Consider the following 17,602-nt stretch of genomic DNA (forward strand, 5'->3'; position numbering starts at 1 on the left):
AATTGCTTCCAAAGGTGTACATAACCTTTAAAGGGTTTCTGTCACCCCATTAAACCGTTTTTTTTTTTTCTTTACTAATAATCCCTATAGTGCGATCTCATGATACATAAGCAAATTAATCATTTTGGTTCAGTAGAATTTGCTAAAAATCGATTTTTAAAATATGCTAATTACCTTGCTACCAGCAAGTAAGGCGGCTACTTGCTGGTAGCAGCCGCATCCTCCGATGGTAATGACGCCCCCTCGGCATGCTGATTGACAGGGCCAGGGAAGGGAATAGTTCTCTGCTGGCGCTGTTAGAATTTGAAATCTCGCGCCTGCGCCGTACCTGTCTTCAATCGGCGCAGGCGCACTGAGAGGCGGCCGCTCTCTTGACCGCTCCATCCTCAATGCGCCTGCGTCGATGACGTCATCAAGTACACCCGGAAGAGATTTATTATTAATAATCGTTGGTGGTATAGTGTTAATAACTGTCATTTTTATAAAATTATTTATTCCCATTTCGTTGGTGGTTTTTGTGGCAGCATGCTTATTATGTACATACTTACCTGATTCGAGCATCCAGCGACGTCACCAGACTCTCCGCCTCCTTCCAGCGATGCCGGCGTCTTCTCTTCCGGGTGTACTTGATGACGTCATCGACGCAGGTGCATTGAGGATGGAGCGGTCGAGCGAGCGGCCGCCTCTCAGTGCGCCTGCGCCGATTGAAGACAGGTACGGCGCAGGCGCGAGATTTCAAATTCTAACAGCGCCAGCAGAGAACGATTCCCTTCCCTGGCCCTGTCAATCAGCATGCCGAGGGGGCGTCATTACCATTGGAGGATGCGGCTGCTACCAGCAAGTAGCCGCCCTACTTGCTGGTAGCAAGGTAATTAGCATATTTTAAAAATAGATTTTTAGCAAATTCTACTGAACCAAAATGATTAATTTGCTTATGTATCATGAGATCGCACTATAGGGATTATTAGTAAAGAAAAAAAAAAAAAAACGGTTTAATGGGGTGACAGAAACCCTTTAAAGCTTGCCAGCCCCCAACTATTACAATAAGTGATGAGCGAGTCGAAGTCCAGTAGTGAATCGATTTAACCTGAAATAGTGTAAAAAAAAAAAAAAAAACTAATACTTACCTGCTCCATTTGCACGCAACGGGTCGGCCACTGCCATCTTACTTGAAGATCTCGGACAAAATCCCGTGCACGATGACGTATAACATCACCACGCCGGCCGGCGTGATGACATCATCTCGGGCCCTGCAAGAATTTGCGACAGACTTTCAAGCAAGATGGGGTCATCTGGCCCGTTGCTAGCAAATGGATAAGGTAAGTATTACTTATTTTTAAAAATTTTACACTGTATTATTCCTATCAGATGTGGCGATCAGCTATGAACGCGGCATCTGAGGGGTACAATGATGGGAAGCAGCACAAATACGGCACCCGCAAAGTAATTTGCCACAAATTCGTCACAAAGCAAGATTTTGCCGAAGCAGCCAAATCGAATTTTACAAAACTTCGCTCATCTCTAATTACAATGCTTTTATATATACTATTTTTTTCTAGAGATGAGGCAACCGATTTGTAAGAAGCCCTGCTAATCTTGTGCCTGCGTTACTGCGTCGAGTAGCAACTGACGGTGCATTTGCTGTTCCAGAAGTTATTCTACCTAAGAATGGATAAGGAAAACTAAAGTTAATGTTTTGGAATTGCTAAGTCAAAGTCCTGACCTTAATACACTAAAAATGTTGTGGGAGGACCTGAAGCGAGCAGTTCATGGGAGGCAATCCCCCAACATAACAGAGTTGAAGCTGTTTTGTATGGAGGAATGGGATAAAATCCCTCCAAACCGATGTGCAGGACTAATCAACAATTACTGGAAACATTTAGTTGCAGTTATTGCTGCAGAAGGGGGTCACACCAGACGGAAAGGTTACGGAAAGGTTCACATTAGTGTTGGTCGAGCACCAAAGTGTTTGTGTGCTCTGGTGTTCGAGTAGAACACTTCCTGATGCTCGGGTGCTATACAGAGCACCTGAGCACAATGAAAGTCAATGGGAGAACTTGAGCATTAAACCAGGCACCCCCTGCTCTGAAGAGGGGAGGGTGTCAGGACTCTATTTCGGCTTAGGAGTCCCTGCTCTGACTCCATATATAGCTATGTCCATATATGGAATCAGTGCTTGGGGACACCCAGTGTTTTTAACCCCTTAAGGACCGGGCTTATTTTCACCTTAACCACTTCCCATCTGGGCCCTTTGCCCCCTTCCTGACCAGGCCAAATTTTGCAAAACTGACATATCTCACTTTATGTAGTAATAACTTTGGAACACCTTTATTTATCCAAGTCATTCAGAGATTGTTTTCTCGTGACACATTGTACTTCATGATAGTCATAAATTTGAGTCAAAATATTTCACCTTTATTTATGAAAAAATCCCAAATTTACCCAAAAATTTGAAAAATTCGCAATTTTCTAAATTTCAATTTCTCTGCTTTCAAAACAGAAAGTGATACCTCATAAAATAGTTATTATTTAACATTTCCCATATGTCTACTTTATGTTGGCATCATTTTGGAAATGTCATTTTATTTTTTTAGGACGTTAGAAGGCTTAGAAGTTTAGAAGCAATTCTTCAAATTTGTAAGAAAATTGCCAAAACCCACTTTATAAGGACCAGTTCAGGTCTGAAGTCACTTTGTGGGGCCTACATAGTGGATACCCCCATAAATGACCCCATTGTAGAAACTACACCCCTCAAGGTATTCAAAACCGATTTTACAAACTTTGTTAACCCTTTAGGCGTTCCACAAGAATTAAAGGAAAATGGAGATCAAATTTTTAAATTTCACTTTTTTGGCAGATTTTCCATTTTAATCAATTTTTTTCTTTAACACATCGATGGTTAACAGCCAAACAAAACTCAATATTTATTACCCAGATTCTGCGGTTTACAGAAACACCCCACATGTGGTCGTAAACTGCTGTATGGGCACACGGCAGGGCGCAGAAGGAAAGGAACTCCACATGGTTTTTAGATGCCATGTCCCATTTGAAGCCCCCTGATGCACCCTTACAGTAGAAACTCCCAAGAAGTGACCCCATTTTGGAAACTAGGGGATAAGGTGCCAGTTTTATTAGTACTATTTTTGGGTACATATGATTTTTTGATCATTCATTATAACACTTTATGGGGCAAGGTGACCAAAAAATTGGTTGTTTTAGCACAGTTTCTATTTATTTATTTTTACAGCGTTCACCTGAGGGGTTCAGTCAAGTGACATTTTTATAGAGCAGATTGTTACGGACGTGGCGATACCTAATATGTATACTTTTTCTCATTTATTAAAGTTTTACACAATAATAGCATTTTTGAAACCAAAAAATTATGTTTTAATGTGTCCATGTTCTGAGAGCTATAGTTTTTTTATTTTTTGAGAGATTTTCTTATGTAGGGGCTCATTTTTTGCGGGATGAGGTGACGGTTTTATTGGTACTATTTTGTGGGACATACGCGTTTTTGATCACTTGGTGTTGCACCTTTTGTGATGCAAGGTGACAAAAATTGCTTGTTTTGACAGTTTTTTTTATTTATTTTTTACGGTGTTCACCCGAGGGGTTAGGTCATGTGATATTTTTATAGAGCTGGTTTTTACGGACGCGGCAAAACTAAATATGTCTATTTTATTTTATTTTTTCTATTTTTTTTTTATTTTTTTATTCCTTACTTGGGATTTTTTTTTTTTTTACATGTGAACCTTTTTTTTATTTTATTTTTTCAACACTTTATTTTATTTTTATTTTATTTTACACTTTTCGTCACCCATAAGGTCATACAAGACCTCTGGGGGACATTTACTTCACTTTTTTTTTTCACTGTTGATTTCTCCTGTAACTGGGGCTGACATAGTAGCCCCAGTTACAGGACAAATGCACCCCTAGAGAGGCTGTACAGCAGCAATCCTGCGCTGTACAGCCTCACAGCAGGGCTGATCGAGGTCTCTGAGAGACCTCACACAGCCCCTGCACTCTCCGGTCCCGGCGGTCACATGACCGCCGGGCCGGAACAGGAAGCGCACAGCGCTTCCTGCTCTGCAGACACAGCGCTCGGTGAGCGCTGTGTCTGCAGCGATCGTGAAGGCAGGGACACCTGGGCACTGTCCCTGCCTTATCTCTGGGTTGCCCTGCTGTCACTGACAGCGGGCAACCCGATCAGCAGCTGCACGATTAGCGTGCAGCTGCTTTTTCTGACAGGACGTTTTAAAACGTGCTGTCAGAAATAGACGTCCACCCATAGGACGTTTATATCCTATGGGCGGACGTGAGGCGGTTAAGGACCAGGCCATTTTTTGCAAATCTGACCAGTGTCACTTTAAGTGCTCATAACTTTAAAACGCTTTGACTTATCCAGGCCATTCTGAGATTGTTTTTTCGTCACATATTGTACTTCATGACACTGGTAAAATGAAGTCAAAATTTTTTTTTTTTTTGCACAAAAAAATACCTAATTTACCAAAAATTTGAAAAAAATTAGCAAATTTCAAAGTTTCAGTTTCTCTACTTCTGTAATACATAGTAATACCCCAAAAAATTGTGATGACTTTACATTCCCCATATGTCTACTTCATGTCTGAATTGTTTTGGGAATGATATTTTATTTTTTGGGGATGTTATAAGGCTTAGAAGTTTAGAAGCAAATCTTGAAATTTTTCAGAAATTTACAAAAACTCAATTTTTAGGGACCAGTTCAGGTCTGAAGTCACTTTGCGAGGCTTACATAATAGAAACCACCCAAAAATGACCCCATCTAAGAAACTACACCCCTCAAGGTATTCAAAACTGATTTTGCATACATTGTTAACCCTTTAGGTGTTGCACAAGAGTTATTGGCAAATGGGGAGGAAATTTGAGAATTTCATATTTTTGTCAAATTTTTCATTTTAACCCATTTTTTCCACTAACAAAGCAAGGGTTAACAGCCAAACAAGATTGTATCTTTATTGCCCTGACTCTGCCGTTTACAGAAACACCCAATATGTGGCAGTAAACTACTGTACGGCCACACAGCGGGGCGTAGAGTGAAAGGTGCGCCGTTTGGTTTTTGGAAGGCTGATTTTTATGGACTGGTTTTTTGACACCATGTCCCATTTGAAGCCCCCCTGATGCACCCCTAGAGGAGAAACTCCCTAAAAGTGACCCCATCTAAGAAACTACACCCCTCAAGGTATTCAAAACTGATTTTACATACGTCGTTAACCCTTTAGGTGTTGCACAAGAGTTATTGGCAAATGGGGCTGAAATTTGAGAATTTCATTTTTTTGCCTAATTTTCAATTTTAACCCATTTTTTCCACTAACAAAGCAAGGGTTAACAGCCAAACAAGATTGTATCTTTATTGCCCTGACTCTGCCGTTTACAGAAACACCCCATATGTGGCCGTAAACTACTGTACGGGCACACAGTAGGGCGTAGAGTGAAAGGTGCGCGGTTTGGTTTTTGGAAGGCAGGTTTTGCTGGACTGGTTTTTTAACACCATGTCCCATTTGAAGCCCCCCTGATGCACCCCTAGAGTAGAAACTCCATAAAAGTGACCCCATCTAAGAAACTACACCCCTCAAGCTATTCAAAACTGATTTTACAAACTTTGTTAACCCTTTAGGTGTTGCACAAGATTTAATGGAAAATAGAGACACAATTTCAAAATTTCACATTTTTGGCAGATTTTCCATTTTAATATTTTTTTTCCAGTTACAAAGCAAGGGTTAACAGCCAAACAAAACTCAATATTTATGGCCCTTATTCTGTAGTTTACAGAAACACCCCATATGTGGTCGTAAACCGCTGTACGGGCACACGGCAGAGCGCAGAAGGAAAGGAATGCCATACGGTTTTTGGAAGGCAGATTTTGCTGGACTGTTTTTTTTTACACCATGTCCCATTTGAAGCCCCCCTGATGCACCCCTAGAGTAGAAACCCTAAAAAAGTGACTCCATTTTAGAAACTACAGGATAGGGTGGCAGTTTTGTTGGTACTAGTTTAGGGTACATATGATTTTTGGTTGCTCTATATTACACTTTTTGTGCAGCAAGGCAACAAGAAATAGCTTTTTTGGCACTTTTTTTTTTTTGTTATTTACAACATTCATCTGACAGGTTTTATCATGTGGTAATTTTCTAGAGCAGGTTGTCACGGACGCGGCGATACCTAATATGTATACAATTTTTTTTATTTATGTAAGTTTTATACAATAACTTCATTTTTATATTGTTGAGTGGATTAGGCAGTGGCTGAGTGACAGACAACAGAGGGTTGTAGTCAATGGAGAACATTCAAAACAAGGTCATGTTACCAGTGGGGTTCCACAGGGATCTGTACTGGGACCAATTTTGTTTAATATCTTCATAAGTGATATTGCAAAAGGCCTCGATGGGAAGGTTTGTCTTTTTGCTGATGACACAAAGATATGTAACAGGGTTGATGTTCCTGGAGGGAAACGCCAAATGGAAAAGGATTTAGGAAAACTAGAATGGTCAGAACTCTGGCAACTGAAATTTAATGTGGATAAGTGCAAGATAATGCACCTGGGGCGTAAAAACCCAAGGGCAGAATATAGAATATTTGACACAGTCCTGACCTCAGTATCTGAGGAAAGGGATTTAGGAGTAATTATTTCAGAAGACTTAAAGGTGGGAAGACAATGTAATAGGGCAGCACGAAATGCCAGCAGAATGCTTGTATGTATAGGGAGAGGTATAAGCAGTAGAAAGAGTGAAGTGCTTATGCCGCTGTACAGAACACTGGTGAGACCTCACTTGGAGTATTGTGCGCAGTACTGGAGGCCATATCTCCAGAAGGATATAGATACTCTAGAGAGAGTTCAGAGAAGAGCTACTAAACTAGTACATGGATTGCAGGATAAAACTTACCAGGAAAGGTTAAAGGACCTTAACATGTATAGCTTGGAAGAAAGAAGATACAGAGGGGATATGATAGAAACTTTTAAATACATAAAGGGAATCAACTCGGTAAAGGAGGAGAGCATATTTAAAAGAAGAAAAACTACCACAAGAGGACACAGTTTTAAATTAGAGGGGCAAAGGTTTAAAAGTAATATAAGGAAGTATTACTTTACTGAGAGAGTAGTGGATGCATGGAATAGCCTTCCTGCAGAAGTGGTAGCTGCAAATACAGTGAAGGGGTTTAAGCATGCATGGGATAGGCATAAGGCCATCCTTCATATAAGATAGGGCCAGGGGCTATCCATAGTATTCAGATATGTTGGGCAGACTAGATGGGCCAAATGGTTCTTATCTGCCGACACATTCTATGTTTCTATATGTTTTAAAACCCAAAAAATGTTTTAGTGTCTCCATAGTCTAAGAGCCATAGTTTTTTCAGTTTTTGGGCGATTATCTTGAGTAGGGTCTAATTTTTTGCGGGAGGAGATGACGGTTTGATTGGCACTATTTTGGGGTGCATATGACTTTTTAATCGCTCGCTATTACACTTTTTGTGACGTAAGATGGCAAAAAATGGCTTTTTTTACACCGTTTTTGTTTTTATTTTTTTACGGTGGTCACCTGAGGGGTTAGGTCATGTGATATTTTTATAGAGCCGGTCGATACGGACGCGGCGATACCTAATATGTATACTTTTTATTTTATTTATGTAAGTTTTACACAATGATTTCATTTTTGAAACAAAAAAAATCATGTTTTAGTGTTTCCATAGTCTAAGAGCCATAGTTTTTTCAGTTTTTGGGCGATTATCTTGAGTAGGGTATGATTTTTTGCGGGATGAGATGACTGTTTGATTGGTACTATTTTGGCGTACATGCAACTTTTTTGATCTTTTTTATTACCTTTTTTGGGAAGTAAGGTGGGCAAAATTTCAATTTTCTCATAGTTTTTATTTTTTTATTTTTATGGCGTTCACCGTGCGGGGAAAGTAACATGACCGTTTTATAGATCAGGTCGTTACGGACGCGGCGATACCTAATATGTGTAGTGTATTTATTTTTATTTTTTTTTATTCAGTGATAAATGTTTTGTTTTTTTTATCTTAACTTTTTTCACTTTTTTTTACATTTTTGTGACCCAGACCCACTTGGTTCTTGAAGATCCAGTGGGTCTGATGTCTGTATAATACAGTACAGTACAATATATATTGTTCTGTACTGTATTTTACACTTGTCTGAACAGATCTATGCCTTTTAGCATAGATCTGTTCAGCACCATGGACAGCAGGACGCCTGAGCAGGCGTCCTGTTGCCATGGGAACCTTCCCCGTCTGCCACAACTTCGCAGACGGGGAAGGGTAAGCACAGGGCTGAGGGGCTCTCTCTGGGGGCTCTCTCCCTCTCCATCGGGGGGCTGCAAAGGCACAGCAGCCCCCTGATGGAGAGGGAGGGAGCTCCCTGACCGATGACAGTTAACTTTTTCCATACAGCGGTCCGTACGTATCGCGATCCCGCCTGCCGCACCCCCCGCCTCCCGCAACGCCCCCACTGCATGATTTTAGCCACTCTAAAGTTTCTGATCCCCGTGGTCAGGGCCCGCGGGGATCAGAAACTGCAAAAAGCGCAGCAAACCGCAGGTCTGAATTGACCTGCGGTTTGCTGCGATCGCCGATACGGGGGGGTCAAATGACCCCCCCCTGCATTGTTACGGGATGCCGGCTGAATGATTTCAGCCGAAATCCCGTTCCAATTAACCCCTGGGGCGCCGGAATACAGATTTTAAGTCAGGACGTACCGGTACGTCCTGGGTCCTTAAGGACTCGGGAAATAGGGCGTACCGGTACGTCCTGGGTCCTTAAGGGGTTAAATCTAATTTAGCCTCTATTTCTGAAAAATTTCTGGCGGGATTGAAACTCACAACCTTCTACATTACAGCCAAGAATCTTAACCACTACACCGTAGAGCTGCATGACCAGTTACACTATACAGCTGCATGGCCAGTTACAAAAAATAAAAAAATATGAGACTTCTGCTGTATAGGAATACTTGCTGTATAACTGGCCATGCAGCTGTATAGTGTAGTGGTTAATATTTTGGGCTGTAATGTAGAAGGTTGTGAGTTTGAATCCCGTCAGAAACTTTTAAGAAATAGAGGCTATATTTAATTTAAACATATATGTTTTTAGCCATAATATATTTACATATATTATTATATATTTATTATATATTATACTATATGTAAAATTTATTATGGCTAAAACATTAGTAGTAGTTTCCCCCACATATTATGTATTCATATATATCAGAAGTATGTAATTAAAAAAAAATAATAATATATATATATATATATATATATATATATATATATATATAATCATACTTCTGACATATATGAATGCATAATATGTGGGAAACTACTACTGATGTTTTAGCCATAATATATTTACATATATTATAATATATTATGTATTCTAAATATATATAACAAATATATATATATTATGGTTAAAAACATATATATTTAGATTAAATTTTGCCTCTATTTCTGAAAAGTTTCTGACAGTATTCGAACTCACAACCTTCTACATTACAGCCCAGAATGTTAACCACTACACTATACAGCTGCATGGCCAGTTACTTAAAAATAAAATAAAAATATGAGACTTCTGCTGTATAGGAATACTTTTACAGCAAGTATTCCTATACAGCAGAAGTCTCATATTTATTTATTTATTTTTTAAAGTAATTGGCCATGCAGCTGTATAGTGTATTGGTTAACATTCTGGGCTGTAATGTAGAAGGTTGTGAGTTCGAATCCCACCAAAAAACTTTACAGAAATAGAGTCTAAATTAGATTTAAATACACTGACTCGAGCACACGTGATATTTGGCCGAGCATAGCGATGCTCAAGCCGAACTGGTGTTTGGCCGAGCATGCTCGCCCAACACTAGTTCACATACTTTTGTCACTCACAGACATGTGATATTGGATAATTTTTTCAGTCAATCAAAGACCAAGTCTAATGTTTTTCACTTATTTGTTTGATTTGGTGATCTTTATCTTCTTTTAAGAAGAAAATCTGATGTAGTTTCAGGTCAAATTTATGTAGAAATATAGAAAATTATTTAAGCACAACTCTCCCTCTCTCTCTCTCTCTCTGTATGTATATATATATATATATATATATATATATATAAAATAAAAAAGCTATGTCTACATCAATATGTACATCTGAAGGATCTGATAAAACAGCAGTAAAGGATATAATGACATAATATTACATGTAGCAGATTATATTATATTTATAATCTGCCATAATGTAAAATTAATAAACAGAATTGAAAAGATAAACAATAAAAATCATGAATTTTGAACTTGGTAAAATAAGGCAGTACATTAAACATACCAAGATTAAACTGTGGACTGTTTGGAGAAAAGCTGTTATTCCTCTGAAGTCTTCGATTAGATCTTTTCCCCGACCACGGGATTGAGAGCACATGAGGCTTTGTAGGACCTTGTCTGTAAGTAAACAGAGAAAGCACAATTTTGTTTTTGCTTTTATGGAGGGGTGAAATTGTGAGATGATTCAGAATGTAAAAATAAAAAAAATGATATACTAAACTGTATTGTAAGGGTATTTTTAAGTACTGATTGGTTCTGTGACCCTTAATTCTGTCTGTGCTGATAAGGCCACATTCCTGAGTGATCTCAGATCTCAGAGACATGCGTGATGCACACTGGAGGAGGGGCTGATGGGAATAACTGTGGTCTGCACCGACAATTAGGTGGGACTCCACTTGGAACTTTATCCTAGGTAGGATGTAAGTATTGATTTGCCCTATCTCTTGTACACCCTGGGGTGTCGGCGATGTGTTATAAAATTGTAGACAGCCATGTGTTAAAACATGGCCGACCGGAGCCCTACCCCATATTGCATATTTAGGCTAGTGATGTTTATTTACTTTTTAATATTTTGTATATGATTTGTCTGTGTTATCTTATATTTAATCCCACTTAATATTCATTGACTTAGAAACTTTATAATGTATTTACCATTCCGAAGCTGTTTGGATCAGCTTCCCAAGAAGTAAGTAATGTGATGCTACTCTTCTGAAAATCCAACTTCTACTGACATTAAATCCTTTACTAGATTTCCAACCTGGGCTATTGACTGGACATCAATTCTGCTGTGGACGGGGACAGAACTATTCTTCTACGTGGCCCATGCGCAACTCCTGAATCCAATTCATCTGCATGTGCGCCTACACTTGTGTTTTGTGATGTTACTCCACTTTCTACACCACCTCTTTTATTACAGTTGGAGATAATTTTTTGGGGAATTTTGAAATAGTCTCAATTGATAAATCTGGCTTAAATCAGCTCAACAGGCTAAGTTCCACCACTTCCCCATTCACTTTTCAAAATTGGATTGGAGTACAAATGCAAAATGTCTCAAATTTTTTTGAGGAAGTGAGCCCAAAAAGTCTCAAAACCCAATTCTGAGATTTTTTAAGCCAGAATTCTGGAGTGTAGAGCTTGATAAATTCTCCCCTCCCCCCATTGTTCTACCACTTTATAAATCACTAGTCAGACCGCACATGGCATATTTTGTACAGTTTTAGGCTCCTGTGCAGACAAAAGACATAACAGTTGTAGAGACAGTTCAGAGGAGGGCAACTAAAGTAATAACTGGAATGGGTGGACTACAGTACCCAGAAAGATTACCAAAATTAGGGTTTTTTAATTTAGGAAAAAGATATCAAAGGTCAGTACAGAAATCTCTCCCGTGAGCTATTTATACCGAGGACTGTGACTGTAACAAGGCAGCATCTTCTATGACTAGAGGAAAAAAAGTTTCTACAGACATCGAAGAGGATTCTTTACGGTAAGAGTAGTGAGACTATTAAAACTCTTTGCCTGAGGAGATGGTGATGGTGAATTCACTAAAAGAGTTGAAGAGGGGCCTGGATGTATTTCTGGAGTGTAATAATATTACAGGTTACTAGATTTCTGGAGAAGGGTCATTGATCCAGGGAGTACAGGCTCATTCACATGACCATAGGCCACCCGTGCCTGTGCTGCAGACCGCAAATTGGGGCCCACAATGCATGGGTACTGGCCATGTGAATCCTGTATTGCGTCGCAGACCCATTAACTTGAATGGGTCTACAATTCTCAAAATCCGGCTAAAGATAAGACGCGCTTTGTAGCGCTTCCGTGGACTTTCAATCCATGCCTCTGCTCCGCACCGCGCCTTATCTTGCAGATTGCAGACCCATTCGAACATTGCGGTCCGCAGTATGGGCATGGAAGGCCCTTATTCAAATTATCAGATTTGAAGTTGGGAAATTGCAAAATAACAGGCTGAACTGGATGGACATATTTCTTTTTCAGCCTTAACTAGGTTAATATGTTATTTGATATGTAGAGCAGACAGAGATCCACCCAGAAACACGTTTTATTGTTTAGAAGTTTTAAAAAAATCCATATATCTGCAGCCGTCTGATCTTTTAGCCACATAGTTTAGTTGTCCGTGGCTGGATGACAATAAAATATGTTTGTAATAGTTTAATTTTCATAGCATATGTAACATAGCACTGTGGAATACATACCAGCACCTGCTAACATCCCAAAAAGGAAGGTAGAGAATATTGAGAAGCATCATTAGCATACATGATTGCTTTTAATCACTGCAAAACATTTTGCTGAGATTCGTCTAATTGCAAGCCTCTTAGCTTCTCAGTTAGCTATTATATAAAAATAGCTTTGGATGCTGGAGGTTCTGTGACAGTGAATGGGACCCATCAGAGAAACAGATCTATCAAAAGTTAAATAAGGGATCATATTTATAACCAAATTGCCCAATATTTCCTCTATGTGTCTTATACAGGAAAGAGGAGACCTTGTGTAGTTTGTACCATTTATTTAAATTACAGAGTTGCTAAGAAGACAGAGCATATTTATAGTATAGCGTACTTCCTTATTCTAGGGCTACACAGTGATCTGAGTACCAGTGCAGCCATTGAACTGAATGAGGTTGCAGCAAAACTCGCTAATTTCTGTAAGCATTACTCCACAATCACAGGAAATCCCTGTATTTTTTTTGCAGTTTTAGGGTCTCAGTCACAACAACATGCAAGTGACACTGCATTGCCATTCAGTAGCTGCACTGCTTTACAACAACAGGTGTCAGGTCCAAGATTGGCATGTATCCCCAGCCTTGAAGAAGACCTTCAGATAATCCTCTTACATAGTTACATAGGTGGAAAAATGACACAGGTCCATCAAGTTCAACCTCTAAGAACTCTGTACTGTGCTGTTCCTTTGAACTTAGTGTTATAATTTCCCTTGTCAATGTGGCATGTGCCTAGATACTGGACTCAATCAGTGGCAGTCCATGCAGGAATCTTATTGACATGTAGAATGGTAATACCCAGTTGTCAGTTCAGTATATTCATACAGGAGGAGAGAGGAATAACAGAGAAATCACACAACATAGATTTTTAACCCTTTCTACCCCGGGCCAGTTTCCACCTTCCTGCCCAGGCCATTTTTCGCAAACCTGACATATGTCACTTTATGTGGTAATAACGTTGGAACACTTTTATTTATCCAAGCCATTCTGAGACTTGTACTTCATGATAATGTAAAAGAAAGAGAGTAAGCAGGCACACTCTGATTCGGGTCAATAAATTAATTTATTTGTATATAAAATGGCTGTAACGTATATTATAAAGTGTTCAATAAAATATTGTGTAGAGATGGGTGGATTATCATTCAATGGTTGCCAGCTGGTGTTTAAGAAGTATGGGAATAAAATATATATGTGAATATATAGATATGGATGTAAAATGTGCGCTATAAGGATGATGCGCTGGGAGATGTAAAGATATGGATAAAAAATTGTTTGCGCTAGAAAAACAAAAAAGGGTAAAAATAATAATAATAGTAGTAGTATCGATGTCCTTATGGGTAGAAAGGTCTATCCATGAAAAAATAGTCTTAGAATAATCTGTATTGCTCCTTAATCTAAGGTAGTCTTATTATTCAATAATATTATTCTCTGGATATGAATAAAAGAATGGATGTTGCGCCTTGAGACTCCTTTATGATCCGTAATATTCCATAGAGGGTAGGTGATGTGACTCAATATTGTAAGTCAATTATGTTTCATACAGCCGCAGACATTTGCATTAGTACATTGTATCATAGGATGCTATAGTAGTTATCATGCGGGTACTGTGGGATTAAGGGGTGCTCTGAGCCTGGGTGCGGCGTCCCGCACTTAGTCTGGCTGCAGATGTCACTTACCCTTCACCCAGCGTTGTATTCGGTCCTCAAGCGGTGATTTGTTCTCCCTCGGCGGCTGTCCTGGATCCCGGAGTCGGCGGTGTAGCTCGTGTTGCTAGGGACGCCGGGAGGCGTGGTTCGCGCGTCTGTGAGGTGACGTAGGTTGTCACGTGGTCGCGGCTTTGTGTTGAATAGTCCCGGCTTGTTCTGGGTAATCCTCCAGCCCTGTTACGAGTGATAGCTAAACGAGCAACACGAGCTACACCGCCGACTCCGGGATCCAGGACAGCCGCCGAGGGAGAACAAATCACCGCTTGAGGACCGAATACAACGCTGGGTGAAGGGTAAGTGACATCTGCAGCCAGACTAAGTGCGGGAAATTGACTTACAATATTGAGTCACATCACCTACCCTCTATGGAATATTACGGATCATAAAGGAGTCTCAAGGCGCAACATCCATTCTTTTATTCATATCCAGAGAATAATATTATTAAATAATAAGACTACCTTAGATTAAGGAGCAATACAGATTATTCTAAGACTATTTTTTCATGGATAGACCTTTCTACCCATAAGGACATCGATACTACTACTATTATTATTATTTTTACCCTTTTTTGTTTTTCTAGCGCATAATTTTTCTAGCGCAAACAATTTTTTATCCATATCTTTACATCTCCCAGCGCATCATCCTTATAGCGCACATTTTACATCCATATCTATATATTCACATATATATTTTATTCCCATACTTCTTAAACACCAGCTAGCAACCATTGAATGATAATCCACCCATCTCTACACGATATTTTATTGAACACTTTATAATATACGTTACAGCCATTTTATATACAAATAAATTAATTTATTGACCCGAATCAGAGTGTGCCTGCTTACTCTCTTTCTTTTACATTATCTACTCCTGACTGGGTGAGTCAGTTTTAGCAGCTCTGCACCTCGATCATTATCCTGAGCGGTAGAGCCGTCTATTCTATTTATGTACTTCATGATAGTCATAAATTTCAGTCAATATATTTCACCTTTATTTATGAAAAAATCCCAAATTTACCAAAAATTTTAACATTCTCAATTTTCTAAATTTCAATTTCTCTGCTTTTAAAACAGAAAGTGATACTTCATAAAATATTTATTACTTAACATTCCCTATATGTCTACTTTATGTTGGCATCATTTTGTAAATGTCATTTTATTTTTTTAGGACGTTAGAAGGTTTAGAATTTTAGAAGCAATTCTTAAGAAAATTTCCAAAACCCACTTTTTAAGGACCAGTTCAGGTCTGAAGTCACTTTGTGGGGCTTACATAATAGAAACCCCCTATAAATGACCCCATTGTAGAAACTACACCCCTCAAGTTCCTCAAAACTGATTTTACAAACTTTGTTAACAAGAATTAAAGGAAAATGGAGATGACATTTCTAAATTTCACTTTTTTTGACAGATTTTCCATTTTAATCCTTTTTTTTTCTTTAACACATTGAGGGTTAACAGCCAAACAAAACTCAATAATTATTATTACCCTTATTCTGCAGTTTACAGAAACACCCCACATGTGGTCGTAAACGGATGTAAGGGCACACGGCAGGGCGCAGAAGTAAAGGAACGCCATATGGTTTTTGGAAGGCAGATTTTGCTGGACTGGTTTTAGACACCATGTCCCATTTGAAGCCCTCCTGATGCACCCCTACAGTAGAAGCTCCCAAAAGTGACCCCATTTTGGAAACTATAGGATATGATGACAGTTTTATTGGTACTATTTTGGGGTACATATGATTTTTAATTGCTCTATATTAAATTTTTTGTGAGGCAAGATAACAAAAAAATTGCTGTTTTGGCACTGTTTTTATTTTTTACAACATTCATCTGACAGGGTAGATCATCTGCTATTTTTATAGAGTAGGTTGTTACGGATGCAATGATATCAAATATGTTTACTTTCTTTGTTTCAGTTTTACATAATAAAGCATTTTTGAAAAAAAATTATGTTTTTGTGTCTCCATTTTCTGAACGCCATATTTTTTTTTATTTTTTTGCCGATCGTCTTGTGCAGGGGCTTGTTTTTTGCAGGATGAGTTGATGTTTTTATTGGTACCATTTTGGGTACATATGATTTTTTGATCATTCATTATTACACTTTATGGGGAAAGGTGACTAAAAATTTATAATTTTGGCACAGTTTTTATTTATTTATTTTTACAGCGTTCACTTGAGGGGTTAGTTCATGTGATATTTTCATAGAGAAGATCGTTACGGACGTGGCAATACCTAATATGTATACTTTTTCTTATTTATTTAAGGTTTAATAGCATTTTTGAAACCAAAAAAATTATGTTTTAGTGTCTCCATAGTCTGAGAGCCATAGCTTTTTTATTTTTTGAATGATTGTCTTAGGTAGGGTCTCATTTTTTGCGGGATGAGGTGACAGTTTGATTGGTACTATTTTGGGGGGCACATGCCTTTTTGATCGCTTGGTGTTGCAAGTACTGCGCTGGGTGGCAAATCACGTCCCGCTGCGCCGCACTATTACGGTGCTGGTCGGGAAGGGGTTAAAGAGGGTTTTGGGGATTTAAACTGCAAACTCTTTTTAGTGAATGGGCAATATAGTGTATGGAGCTGTGCTAGTCCCGGCGTGCCTTCTATCAGCTGATTGCTGGGAAGTTTGACCCCCCATTATCTGAGATCTGTGACCTATCCTAAAGATAGGTCATCAATATTTAAGTAAAGAAAACTCCTTTAAGAGAAAGCTTCTCTAGAATTGTTATTTTAAGAGGAATGCAAGCATTTCTTAAAATGGACATGTCAGGAGAGGTGTTTTGCTCTCTATATCTAAAGATCTTTCTAGGACAGGCCAAGAGCACAATGCATCTTAACCTTCTAATAACCTCCCGCAACTTCTCCATCACACACAGAGCAGAATATTCTTCACTACCTCCAGAAGCTCAAAACCAGTACAGATGGTTCCTACTTTCAGCTAAGTAGTGGATACACTGGTATCCATTCTAAGTAATCCACTGATATTGATGGTTTCCTACATCTGCATGTATTAAACTTTACTAGCACCTTATGCGGCACTTCTGATAGCCACCTCCCCCAATCTTACAGGCAAAGGCACAGCAATAGCAGATTACAGAAGAAGCACAATATACAGTGCCTCGAAAAAATATTTATACCCCTTGAAAGTTTTTTCATGTTACAGCCACAAAGTTAAATGTATTTTATTGGGATTTTATGGGATATTTGTCACGGGGTTCCGAAGGTGCACTCGGTCCCCCATTGCCCGCAGAACTGTTGCTTAGCTTTTGGAATGAGGTTCTGTGTTTGACCTTATTCCCAGGGCGG

General features: G+C 39.0%; 1 protein-coding gene across 1 annotated transcript in view; it reads right to left on the minus strand.

Moving 5' to 3' along the window:
- Positions 1 to 17,602, minus strand: part of NECAB1 (N-terminal EF-hand calcium binding protein 1) — a 312,192-nt gene that overhangs the window by 18,007 nt on the left and 276,583 nt on the right. The window contains exon 7 of the mRNA XM_040432240.1: positions 10,360 to 10,472. Within this exon, the coding sequence (XP_040288174.1) occupies positions 10,360 to 10,472 (113 nt within the window). The remainder of the gene's footprint in view (positions 1 to 10,359; positions 10,473 to 17,602) is intronic.

This window comes from Bufo bufo, chromosome 5 (genome assembly GCF_905171765.1).
Source record: "Bufo bufo chromosome 5, aBufBuf1.1, whole genome shotgun sequence".
In the NCBI taxonomy this organism is placed as follows: domain Eukaryota; kingdom Metazoa; phylum Chordata; class Amphibia; order Anura; family Bufonidae; genus Bufo; species Bufo bufo.